At 39.5% G+C, this 12,723-nt stretch overlaps 1 protein-coding gene across 17 annotated transcripts in view; it reads right to left on the reverse strand.

Annotated features, from left to right (window-relative positions):
* Window positions 1-12,723, reverse strand: part of LOC139715872 (anoctamin-4-like) — a 127,650-nt gene that overhangs the window by 32,972 nt on the left and 81,955 nt on the right. For 14 of the 17 annotated variants that reach the window (XM_071627421.1, XM_071627417.1, XM_071627423.1 and 11 more), the window contains 7 exons: window positions 11,621-11,685; window positions 10,753-10,887; window positions 10,091-10,187; window positions 9,662-9,722; window positions 8,860-8,942; window positions 7,581-7,643; window positions 4,031-4,105 (listed from right to left, as the gene is read on the reverse strand). In XM_071627421.1, the coding sequence (XP_071483522.1) occupies window positions 4,031-4,105; window positions 7,581-7,643; window positions 8,860-8,942; window positions 9,662-9,722; window positions 10,091-10,187; window positions 10,753-10,887; window positions 11,621-11,685 (579 nt within the window). Of the gene's footprint in view, window positions 1-3,748; window positions 3,824-4,030; window positions 4,106-7,580; window positions 7,644-8,859; window positions 8,943-9,661; window positions 9,723-10,090; window positions 10,188-10,752; window positions 10,888-11,620; window positions 11,686-12,723 lie in introns of all 17 variants that reach the window. The other 3 variants (XM_071627413.1, XM_071627408.1, XM_071627410.1) reach the window with 1 other exon arrangement.

Raw genomic sequence — 12,723 nt, forward strand, 5'->3', positions numbered from 1 at the left:
TTTAGTTCAGAAGTAAATATAAATATATGTATATACCAAGTACATCTTCTTGTGAGCACAAGACAACTACTCTCTGAAATTTGTTCTTATTTTCATTGGTCCATGGAAAGATTTGCATTCCTGGACATAATACACTTGTTAACAATATTTCTATGAATCTTTTAATTGACAGCTTCATCAATATCTAATATCTTTGCAAATACATGTACTTCATTTTTCACACCCTACATGAGGCTGATTTGTATATTTGAATCATCTTCACTTTCTAAACATCCTTATTACTGATAACAATCGAAAACAATGTCAAGAAAACTTTCCATAACAGAGGATGAACTGATGTTGCAGATACAGTTTCCAGCACACAATTGTGTAGAAGCACAAAAACCCAGACTTAAACATATACAATTAGAATCCATTGTACATCGTTCAGAAATATGATAAACAGGTATGCATTATCTGTTCTTTGCCATCTACAATCACACTTCAAATTGTTAGCTTTAGCATACAACTGTGACTGAGAATGGGGAAAATTCACACAGCTTCCTGCCAACATGTGGAAGCCCACCCACGGCTTTAACAAGGACAGAAGGCATGTCAGAGGTCGTCATCATATTACAAAACGATTTTGTCATACTATTTGTTGACTGCAGCAAAATCGGAATATGGTTAAGCTCACTTCCTCTTACTTGTCTTTTTTTTTAAATTATTTTAGGAGGTGCATGCAATGACGCCACAGCCAGCAGTAAGCATCATATATTTGGAAACGTTGAAGCCATTACCAGCACAGCCTGGCTTCCCTCTCCAATTTTGTTTTATTGCAGGAAGACTTTCTTGTCATTCTTTTTCTGCCTTTTTTATTACTAGTGGCTGTCACATGACTGGAGTAAAGGTCCTTGAGCAATTTTGCCGACTCATGCTGCATTGAATAGGACACAGTGCAGGTCAGGGGAAAAACGGGCAAAAGCCTGAAAGGTAGGATAGCTTGCTTTGACTTTGAGTAAAGTACATTGTGTCAGCCACTTGCACACAACCAAAAAAGTTCCAATTTCCTCAAACCTAAACTTCAAGTTCTTATTGTTGCCTTCATAGCTTTCCATAAGTTTTTAACTAACTGTTTTTAACAGCCTGAATAGGGGAATACAATCAGGGCTTTACTTTGGCAAGATGTTAGACTCTTACACATGCAGATGCAAGCTAATTTAAATCTGTCTTTAATAGGAGAATGCAAATTCAAATTGCCAATTTTCCTCTATCGTGTTCAAATACAAACAAAATTTCAAACAGAGAACTCATTTGCAGATCATTATCTTGTTCATTCCTTTGCAAATAAGCATGGCAGAATCCTGCCATGCAGTGATTTTTGATAGTCCAGCATGAAAACAAAAAGTGTGTGATTTGGCACCAAACACAGTCACATAATCATAATTGATCGGTCAAAATACAACACAGAGACTGCTACAAACGTCTTCACTACTTTTAATCCCTTTAACCTAAGCCATTTATTACACGTGGTGGTAAACTGTCAATTGCATATACAGTATACAAAACACTCAACATTACAAAGGGTGCTAGTAAGAATTATCCACCCAATAGTAACTTTTGACCAGTATGAAACACACAAAGCAAAGTGTAATTTGAACTGCTCTATACTTACATAGGGTGGATAATTTCACTGATGCCCAACCCAGTGATGTGCATTATTTGTTTTATTAAATGGTGACATGATTCAAATTTTGTGGCGGCAATTTTTGCACGATTTCAAGGCTTGCACCAGCTCCAAGCTAACTGAACCTCACACATAATCAATTGCAATGCATTCATAACATGCAAGCAGTGCAGCTGAGCGCAGACAAGTGGTTGTTAGCACTGGCCATTAGTATACTACTGCCTGGTGAAAAGTAAATTTGGGCCTTTTGGAGAAAAAAAGACCAAGCGTGTGATAACTCTCGGTCATTCATTTGATTAGGATCCATATCACCATTTTATGATAGGTATTATTACGACATTAAATGTGTAAATACATTACAAATTCACTCATTTCAACAGCTTTTGGTCTGAAGGGTTTAACATGAGATGACACATGCTGGCGTGTAGCGTTTCTCCCATCTTACCATGAATATGATTATACCGATTCCACCAATTATGCGCGGGTACCTCACTTTGAAGGAGACATACGGTTCTTCCATCTAATTGGCAGCAGGTCAGAGAGAGTTGGGTAACAACGGTTGGTCAAATAATATGCGGGTTTGCAGATGTGTCGGGGGTCGTGGCACGGAGAGATTTGCAAGGCGGGGTTAGTGGAGCATTTGTTACATCGCATATCAAAGATGAGGCATTTAGGCCAGGAGGAGATACACCAATCAGCCAGAGGGTGAGCAGAGGTCGGAGTTCAGAGGTCAGAGGTCAGCAAGAGGTTAAACCGCATTCCAGGTCATTGGAGGCCATCACCAGGTCCAGGGATGGTCAGAGTATGATGTGATGGTCATGAGAGTGAATAAAGTTGTAGGCGGTGGACAGAGGTAGTTGGTGGTTTGGGTTTTTGTTTTTTTTTTCATCATGAACACAAGATGCATGACGTGAAATGCGAACACAACAGAACAGCATAGACGAAATGGTTGCAGAAACGTATGACAAATGTGTTAAGAATTCATTGCCGATGCATTCCGGTGCATGCAGTCCACAGGACATGGTGCATATATCGTTATTTTGGGTTTATATCAACAAGACATACATTAATAAATACACCCAATGGCAGCATACACGTACATTGAGTTTGTGTCAACAGATACACAACATTTTTTTTCATGTTGGCAATACACAATCATTTTTGTTGGTGTGTATTATCAGCAGATTTGCAGATATATAAGTTTTATTTTTTGTTTGTTTGTTAATTCATTAGATCGTCAAAGGATGTGCACAACGTTTTGAATGAAACAGAAAGAACAGCATGATAAACAGTAAATGAAAGTAAAGTGTACATGCAGGGAATACATGAGAAACAAAGCCAGGAGTTTTTCCAGAGGGTGAGTAATGTGTGAGAATACATACATCCAAACAACACAATGAGTAGTGTGATCAAATGAAGCAGATGCCAAAATGAAGTGAATGCCAGTGGTTGATGAGGTAAAGGAAAAAGAAAAGAGAAGGCCGATAAATTAGTATGCGCTTAATGAAAAAACCAAATCCAAATCGACAAATGTATTCAGAGGATATTTCAAAAGCCTCATGGCAAATAAAAAATGATAAGGAAACCAAACAAACTGTGGGAAAAATGAAAACATGTTAATCACACTGCTGCCCAGTAGATGGCAGAATCAGAGTTGAGGAGACTGTTAGCCAGGGTTAGCCAAAATAAAATGTGGGGGAAAAAAAAGTAACTGCAAATCAGAAGAAAATGTCAGGGGTGTGCAGGAGGTGGTTGGGGATGTTGTTCAAAACAGGACAGTAGAGGGCAGCAGAGGAGGCAAACAGCTGAAAAAGTGATCAAACAGGGGCAGAATTAGAGAGGTTGCAAGCTCAAGAAGCATGTCACTTCATTTTCAAGCAAGCAGGGACGAATTTTACCGTCTACACGTGGGGTTGGGTGCAAGGGGTGTACGCACAGCTCATGGTTTATTAGTGAGGATGGGACTTGAGCGAAAGCGGAGTGTTAACACTCAAAAAATATGAGAGAGAGAAAAAAGGGAAGAGGGCAAACGGAACCTCTGACTATGTGGGTATCACTCTGCCTTGGCGGCCTGTCTCTCACCATAAACGTGATGAACAGAATCGACGTGGTGAATCGCGGGAACCGCTTGTAGAACTTGACGTAGGGCTCCTCAAGCTATACCACACATACATCGTAAAATGCACAACATGAGAAGAACACATGCATTGGTTATGATGTAAAAATGCTGTAATGCTTTCAAACTATGCTGACTATTAACTAGGTACATGTACATACACAAACGCACGGACAGTGTCTACCCCGATTATGTCCAGTTTGTTTTCGTTCGTGTGCGTTTTTTGCGTGCCTGTTATGGACTCTCACCATGAATACGATGAACGCAACCGATGCGGAGAATCGAGGGAACTTTTTGGAGAACTTCATGTATGGCTCAGTTAGCTGTGGTGGCCATATTGCAGTCACGCATCAGAGCATGCATCCAGTGGTCATGTGTTAAGAGGAGCACAACACAAGTCATGAAACGTGAACAATGTACATGTACATGGTACGAAAGAAAGCAAGCTGCCTAAGGTGTGGGGGTGCTGCAAAGCGAGAATCATACATAACATGTATTTGGTGAAGGCTTGAGGATTAGGCCCATTTCCAGAGTGACAAAAGGAATCAAGAGACAACATAAATAGTTCTGAAGTTACATGGCATTAAGAACGGCATCACAGAGCTGGAAGGCATACAATGTACTTACGTTGGGTTGAGATTGTGTTTCATGGATGACAGTGATTCAACAAACATTTAATCAAGCCAGCTCTCTTCTCAAGAGCAAAATGAAATGTTTGAGTTATGAAATAAGCAGTAAAGTGCAAACATATACACACACGCTCAAACACACAACATACGTGTATTCATGCACCCCTAATTCCTCGCTTTTTTGTCTGGGCTCGCAAAGCGCTCATTCCTGCTACTTTGCGTGTCTCATTTATCGGAAGCAAACAGAAAAGAAAGCCTACTGTGGATGCGATAACACACTTTGCTGCTCATCAGGTGGCAAGTATCATCACGGGAATTGGACAGGCTCTAGAAGGGTGTCGATCATAAACACTGACCCACACCAGTAATAACATCATCAAAAAGGAAGAAACTGAGGCATCCACCATCATCTTCTTGCCATTCAGGGCCCGATCACGCTAACATCATCTGCGATACCATGCTTCTGACACCACCAGGCACTGTCTCGTTCACGCATTCCCGAGGAACCATCAGCACTCACTTGCACATTTTAATGCTGTGAATAGGAATCTGTGTGTGAGAGAGATGCATGCTACAAGCTGTGGTTGGCATGCAGAAGTGAACGTGTCAGGGCCGTAATTAAGAGAAATTAGTCATCTTTAATAGAACGTCTTGTTCCTGCCGAACTTTGTCAGTTCAACGACGGGGTTAGACGGTGAGGCGAACGACAAGTTCTCAAACTCGTTGCACGCACTGCACCCTGTGCGCAATAGCTCACCAGCACGAGAATGGTCGTAGCCGAAGCTGTGAAACGGGGAAACTTCTTTCTCAATTTGAGGTATGGCTCATACACCTTGGGTGGCAGGGTGCACAGGAAATGAAAGAAAGGGAGAGAGAGAGAGAAAGGAGGTGTATATGTTAAGAAGAGACAGGTGCATGAGTGGGGAGATAGTGAGTATCAAGTGAAACAGCACTTGGAAACCATGATTATATCTGCATCACTAATAACTAGTGAGCGTGTCACCTACAAAAGCATCTTTGGAACGATGGTGCCGCAAGGGAAGGAGCAACGGTTTACTTTGAGATGGATGAGCACGACAAAGTTGTGTAACACTCAGCACTACAAGCAGTGTGTGATTGTGAGTGCAAATTACAGCTCCCAAATTTGTTGCCTTAAAATCACACGGCAACTATAAATACACTGTACTACTTTTTCAAATGTTTGACTGCCCCCATTGACAGGGAAGGGGTAAACAAAAAACATACACACATTTGTTGAGCTTTTCTGAGTCTTAACTGTAACCTGGAATGATGGCACCCCATGTACAGAACAAATTGCACATTGACATTCCATACTGGGTCATAGTTTTACCTTTAAATTGAGACATGGAACATTTCTTGCCACCGAATGACAGTGGCTTTCCTACTTACTAGGTAATAAAAATAGATCAAAACTATGAACATACCATCTTTACATATCATGGGAAACTTAGAGACTATTGAATCCCGAATTTACATGAAAGCTACCCCTGGTAACTTCTGAAATCAAGATGTAAAGTGCTGTACATTTTAGAAATCTTGTAAAAGGAGAAAGAAAGGAGGGGTGGTCTTTCTGAGGTGCACAACATTTGCTTTGTTTGCTTGTCTTTTTTTCAGTAAATGGACTCCAACTTGTCTGGTCCAATTGACAGATATTTGGGTTTTATTTCTGATATAAGTGCAGCTTCTAACAATGGCACAATTTCAATGCAGGCATCACCGTGATAATATGAAAGAGTTTGCTCCCCCCCCCCCCCCCCAAAAAAAAAGGACTATACCCTTCCACCCCACTGAAAGGAGAGAAGAATGAAGGGAGAAATGTCACTAAATGTAATAGCTTAAGTGGAATGGGATTTGCAAAAGTGGTTGGAAAGCACAAGACATATAAGCACAGGAAGGGAAAGACACACAAAATGTGACATTGTTTGACATCCCAACAGCAGGTCAATTTTTCATACAGGACAGAACATAATCACTCCTTTGGTTTGGAAACAAATGATCACTCTGCCAAACTGCATGTCTCCTTCTCAGAGCACCTGTGGAAAAAGGAGATATTTGAGAGGGCCGTCCATATAAGTACTCCTGAAGGCATCCTCATGCCTGGCCTTGAGGGGCGATGCAGCATATTTTCACGACAGGTGAAGGGAGGAATCCACTCCATCATTCCTGGAAAGCAAAAACTCACAAAGGGGAAATGAAAAGGGTTAATAATCACATCCGAGGTCGATACAAATTTCACATATATATACACATACAAAAAAGTAGAGGGAATAAAATCAATGGCATAACTGGAATGACAAAACCTACGTGCTGTACTGCTTTGCATAACATCAATAATGAAAAAAAAAAAAGAAATGCAGATAATTTGACAACTTTTAAAACTGTAAACATGGCAAAAATCGGTAACTGATTTCCTGAAACAAAATCCTCAAATTGAAAACAACCAATCTCATTTCATTTGCTAATATTTGCAAAAAGATCCCCCCCCCCACCCCTTAAAGACAACTGAACATCTCAGAAGATGAGCGGACTTTGCAAACTATTTTCCCGAACACATTGGAATTTTACATAGATTTGATATGAAGGTGTTACTGATGCAATCAAGTCTGTGTACAACAGAAGGGGATAAGTAGGGTTACTAATTTAGAAACTCAGATTCAAAATAACTGTATTGGTCTTCATTGCAGCTCTTTGCCAAAACAAACATTGAGAATGAAATCAGTTTTCACAGCAGACTGTGTTTGTTTTATAATTACAAATAGGCTAAACAGAGTGGCATCAAATTGTGTCTTTCTTTTACGATGTGGTAAATAAAAAGAAACATATCACTTCCACAGGGTACATTTAATCAAGCTTTTTTTTGGGAGAGGGAGCGAGGGGCTCTTTTTTGGTCTACTAAAAGGGAGTGAATGGAATATTTCTCGTTTGAAAGTTGAACTGGGTGCATAAAGTATATACATCAGAAGGTATTGGAATCAAAGTAGACAAACTACAGGTAGCATAATCCATCATCTTTCCTTATTTGCGTTTTTGTAAAGACACAATGCCACTTAATCTGCACAGTTGCATTCCCAATCCTAACTGTCCTAACAATACGCCTTCGGCCATGTTTTCCTCCAGTAACAAGCTGCCTCAGTATATGATGACTTACGTTTGTGATGGGACTGATCCTCTTGTCTGGGGCCTTGGCCTCGAACTCAGGGCGGACGTTCTCCTGGAAGGGTCAAGGTTCAGTGGAGAAGGCAGCAGCAGAATGTCATAAGTGTGAATTTTGTGACCATCTCTCGACAACAACATACACACTTGCAGAGACTGACTGGTAAATTAAATTTCCTACATTTTAGCCAGCTTGAGAGTAATTTGTGACCAGCTGCAACAAAAGGATCCTAAAGTCACTGATGGCTTAGCCGAGAAAATCAAGTTAGAAGTCGCATCATCAAAATTGGTCAAAACAGCCAGATTTCTGTTTTTGGCATGATTTTGTAGTCTAATGTTTTGTCTATCATCTGCCGAAATTTCGAAGCTAAATGATCAAAGGAAAGGCAAGATATCAGAGTTTTTCTGGGCCATGATTTTCTGACTTTCAACGTAGGAAAAACATGTCCGAAGATTTGGATTTAGCGTCGCAGCTAAACTCCACCCCTAGCAACGAGGGAGTGATCTTATTGGTCAGTGCGTGGCATCCTGATTACTGATTGGTCGTGCGTAGACTGCTGGCGCTGAGCTTGAATGAACATCGTGGAGGTCGCTAGGAACATGCCTTCTATAGTCAAGCGGTGAAAACTGATAGCGTTGAAAGGAAAACTTTGAACGTGTTTTTCTCGAAACTCTTGATTGCCTCAACCACTTGACATGCGCTAATAAAATCACTGATATCTGCGCAACCGAGTATTTTTATCAGTTGTGTTATATATGAAATTAAAGAAGACGATTAAGGTATTATGTCACGTCATTTTCAGAAAATTGTCCTCCCCCGACTTTCGGATCCTTTTGTTGTAGCGTGTCACATTTAGTTCCTTTCGGTTGACCTCGTAGACAGGTTTCAAGACACAATGGCTCTAACTAAGGAATTCTTTAGGGATGAGACATTGTCATAGTTATTCAGATTTTACTGTGCCATATTTTTGATAAACTTCAGCTAACAGTGATGCCAGTGAAGACACCATTTCTGTTGATTTCAGAACTAAAATCATGACTCCATATTCAAAAGACAAACATGTTTTGTGCTGGAAAAAAAAAGTCACAATTGGTTTGATGGGCTGATCAATTCTTTAACTGGAACAAATCTGACAGAGTTGTGCTTCTCATGCATATTTCGTTTATTTTGCTGAGCCAACCATTCGCATCTTGGTGGTCTCCAGTAACTTTCTTTAATCTCCAAAAGCAAAATGAAAAATGATATCGGGATATTGATCAGACCAAGGGCATACCTCCTGTTCTTCGAAGCCAAACAAGTCCCAGTCATAGTCCAGCTCATTCTGGCGACGCTTCCAGAACTCACAGAACATGGTGGCTAAAGGAAAAGACACAAATTCCCATAACACTTTGAAAGATGAGCATAGACAAATGTAATTATTTTGTGACATATATCAAACGTTATTCCTTAATCTTGGCTCTACCTTTTCAGTTACAGCTTGTATCTCTTTTTTTTCTGTCCATATCAAGACTCCTCTAGAGTCTATTCACATGATTTCATTTCATAAATTTGTGTGCTCTACAATGCATTTCTACAACAGACTATAAGTACATAGATCCCCATTATACAAAAGATAGTTTAAATCAAATCCAGGGTTGAAATTCACTTCATGTATTTAAGTACATTACAGGCTTGCCATGCATTTGCAGAGTGTGTGTAAGTGTGCATTCATTATTTGATGCTTGTTTAGTGCCTGTGATATTTCACAAACACAGTTACACACAATTTGCAATCTGCACAATCCATAGGTTAGATTTCAACTGCTCTCATCTGGTCATTGGCTTTACGTATATCAGAATATTAGACAGATACACAAAAGCACACACAATATCAGCAGACAGAGAAGAGGGCTACAAACTGCAAACACATACAAATGTACCTTTGTTTGGACAATTCCCTCTCACAAGTATGCTACGTAAGCTACATTTGGTTTACTGTTTTTTCCCTGTATATGATAAAGCATTAATGTCACAAAACAAGGTATATTAGAGTAAGTTGTTGACTGCCATACACATTCCCATGAATGCATGTCTTACCCCACAGAGACATGAAGCAGGCAAAGAAGACGGTTGCTTCGTTGTCAAACAGATACGTCAACTGTGAGGGACAAAGAGCACAAAGATTTTCGTGATACATTCTGGTCACTATGTATCAAATTAAAGGGATCATATAGTTCCTCATTTCCACCAATACTATACAATCCCTTTAAAATCATATCAAAGGAATGACACAGTTATGGCTGAGATACAGGATTCAGATTATGCGAGATAATTACAAACTACTTATGAAGTACTAAAGCGTGTACATTTCAAAGAGGAATTTGACGTTTATTTGATGAGATTCAAGTTTGAAATGGCTAGGATATCCAGGCCTTCTGCCCGCACCCCCATGATTGGCGGAGAGATTGGCTGAATCTGAACAGATGGTACTACAGTTTAGAAATGCCAGAAGTAGCGATGACTGACCTTGGAGTAGAGGCAGCTGTCCGATAGTCTCCAGTAGGGACATGTCTCGTCACACAGTGGACACATGATGATCTCCTCTCCAGCACAGATCTCGTTCCTGCCAGGCACAGTCATTTAGAACAATGTCTCAGTTAATGCTAAGTACTTTGTGTATTGGTGTGTGCAAGTGTGTACATTATGTATGTTTGTTCATCTTAGTTGTCAATTTCAAATTCAAAGGGAAAGAATGGAGAATAGAGATATGATACATGACTCAACGAAAACCCTCCCATCCCCCCCCCCCCCAAAGATTGTCAGAGATGCTTTTTTTTCCCATGGTTTCTGAGCTTCAAAATCCATGCATCTAAACCCTTGACAGCAGCCTTTTTACAGTACCCATCAACAAATTGAGGACGAGCTGATATTGCTGTAACACACATTTCTTCCAGACACCTACTTGAATATACTTGGTTCTAGTTTCAAATGGGTGAAGGGCAAGTCATTCATCAACTGGGAACCTATTCTGCAGACACAAGCACAATAATCACTCTTAACCCATTGAGGATGGGCTGATTTTGCCAAAACATACATTTCCTATAGGCATTTGCCCGAGTATACTTGAGACTCTTCTGCAACGGGTTAACTTGAACAGATAATATAACTGGATGTAATAAGGTACTCACACGACAGTGCTGCTGGGGAGAGCAATGCAGCCGTAGAGGAAAACGATGAGACCAACGAAGGCAGACCAGGTCAGCATCTCAGTGTAGAACCCTAGCCAGCAGAAGTAGATGCCGATCTTCTCCCCAAAGTAGCGCCTGTGAGGTAAATCGAGAGCCCACTCCACAAATCAAACGATCATGTTGACATTCATGTACGCTGTCTTTTCTATTTTTCTTCTCTCTTTGCTTGTTGACTACAGTTGCACTCAGCAGCAAAATATCATTTACCTCTTTTAATGATATCTGTATCTAACAATAGCAAATTTAACCACACCAGAAATTGTCTGGAAGTCCCTATTTGAAAAAATATTAGACCCGTTATGGCATAAACAGTATTGCAAAAGGTAACTGACAGAAAAAAAATGACAGCGATCCTGCATAATAGATGCATTGATGAACCAGCAATTCTTGGTATGACAAGACATGACATTTGCATTGTGATTTACACCAATCTTGATTGGTGTAATACACCAGGGCCCCATTTCATATAAGATGTTAGGACGGCAACTCTTGCTGGAATGGTCATAAATGCAATAAAACCAATTTGCACATTTACTTCCATAGCTTTTTGTCGTTTCCATGAACACTTTTCGTCCCTAATTCATTTTCCAAACTCCTGATGTTACTGTACAGCTCATTTCAATAATGCAAGCAGCACACCACATTAACATGTTTGTTTGTCGTTTCATTTTCCATCTCAGAAGATGGCCGGATAACCAACATTCATCCATTAAGTCATCCACATTACTGTAATCAGCGTCATCGATTCCCCTCTTTTTATCACGGTTAAGACTATGATGTTCATCGTTGCTACGGCAACGTGACATACCTGATGAGATCGAGTGGTTGCTTCTTGTACCATCTGCCCGGCCTCGCCCACTCTTCGTAGAGGAGCTGTGCATACAAGCCATAAACTTTGTTGTCAGTTCGCATCATAGAAATCAAACAACCCCCCAAAACCCAAATAAAAATCCACACAATAAAGACCACTAAATGTCTAGGAAATGGCAATGTAATGACCGTCATGATATGAAAAAAATAAAGTCTTAAACAATATCCACAATTTCGGCAGACAACTTGATGTTGCACAGGCTCCTCTCAAGTCAATACTGAGGACATGTCAAACTGCATAATGTCTTTTAAAAAAAGGAAGTAGCCCAACTGTGAAATATATGACACAATATCTATAACATGCAAATATTCCTCATGTCACCCCTCATAAAAAAGGATTTTATGATAGCAATAATCACAGCCTGATTCCCCAGAATATCAATGCACTCAATGAACACAACATGAATACATGCATCAACGAGTTGAGACTTGAAGCTCAAACAAAGAGTTCCTCTAACATATATTTGGCTTTATCAAGTGTAGAGCATTGAGAGAAATAAAGGCTGTAATTTATAGCTGTGTTAATGCTTCACTCTTCTAATTTAGTAAGAGGTTTATTGCATCTAAATATATATATATATATATATATATATATATATATATATATATATATATATATATATATATATATATATATATATATATATATATATATATATAAAAGATAATTCAGGGCCCTATACCAGGAAATCCACAAAGTAATATCCTTATGTTCACATTAACAAGTAAAATACAAAGACACCAGGATAAGAAGTGCATGAGTGCGGAGCTAATTTTTCTTACATACCGGTAGTACATCAAATCAAAATGTTATCATTTACCCTTTAAAAAATAACCAGTAAAATTTGAAATACAAAAACAGGACACAGAGCAATTCTGTAATCTTAGTTTTATAACTTGGGATTGCGATAAATAGAAATGTGTATCTGATTTTAAAAATCCAAGACAAGTGTGTCTGATATCAAAAATGGAAGACAAAAAGTGTATCTTCCAGCAGACACACTTCAAAAAACAAACAAACATGGTAGCATTTAATGAAAA

The sequence above is a fragment of the Diadema antillarum genome, unplaced genomic scaffold (genome assembly GCF_040938485.1).
Source record: "Diadema antillarum isolate AM-2024a unplaced genomic scaffold, OU_Dant_1.0 scf00000057, whole genome shotgun sequence".
Lineage (NCBI taxonomy): Eukaryota > Metazoa > Echinodermata > Echinoidea > Diadematoida > Diadematidae > Diadema > Diadema antillarum.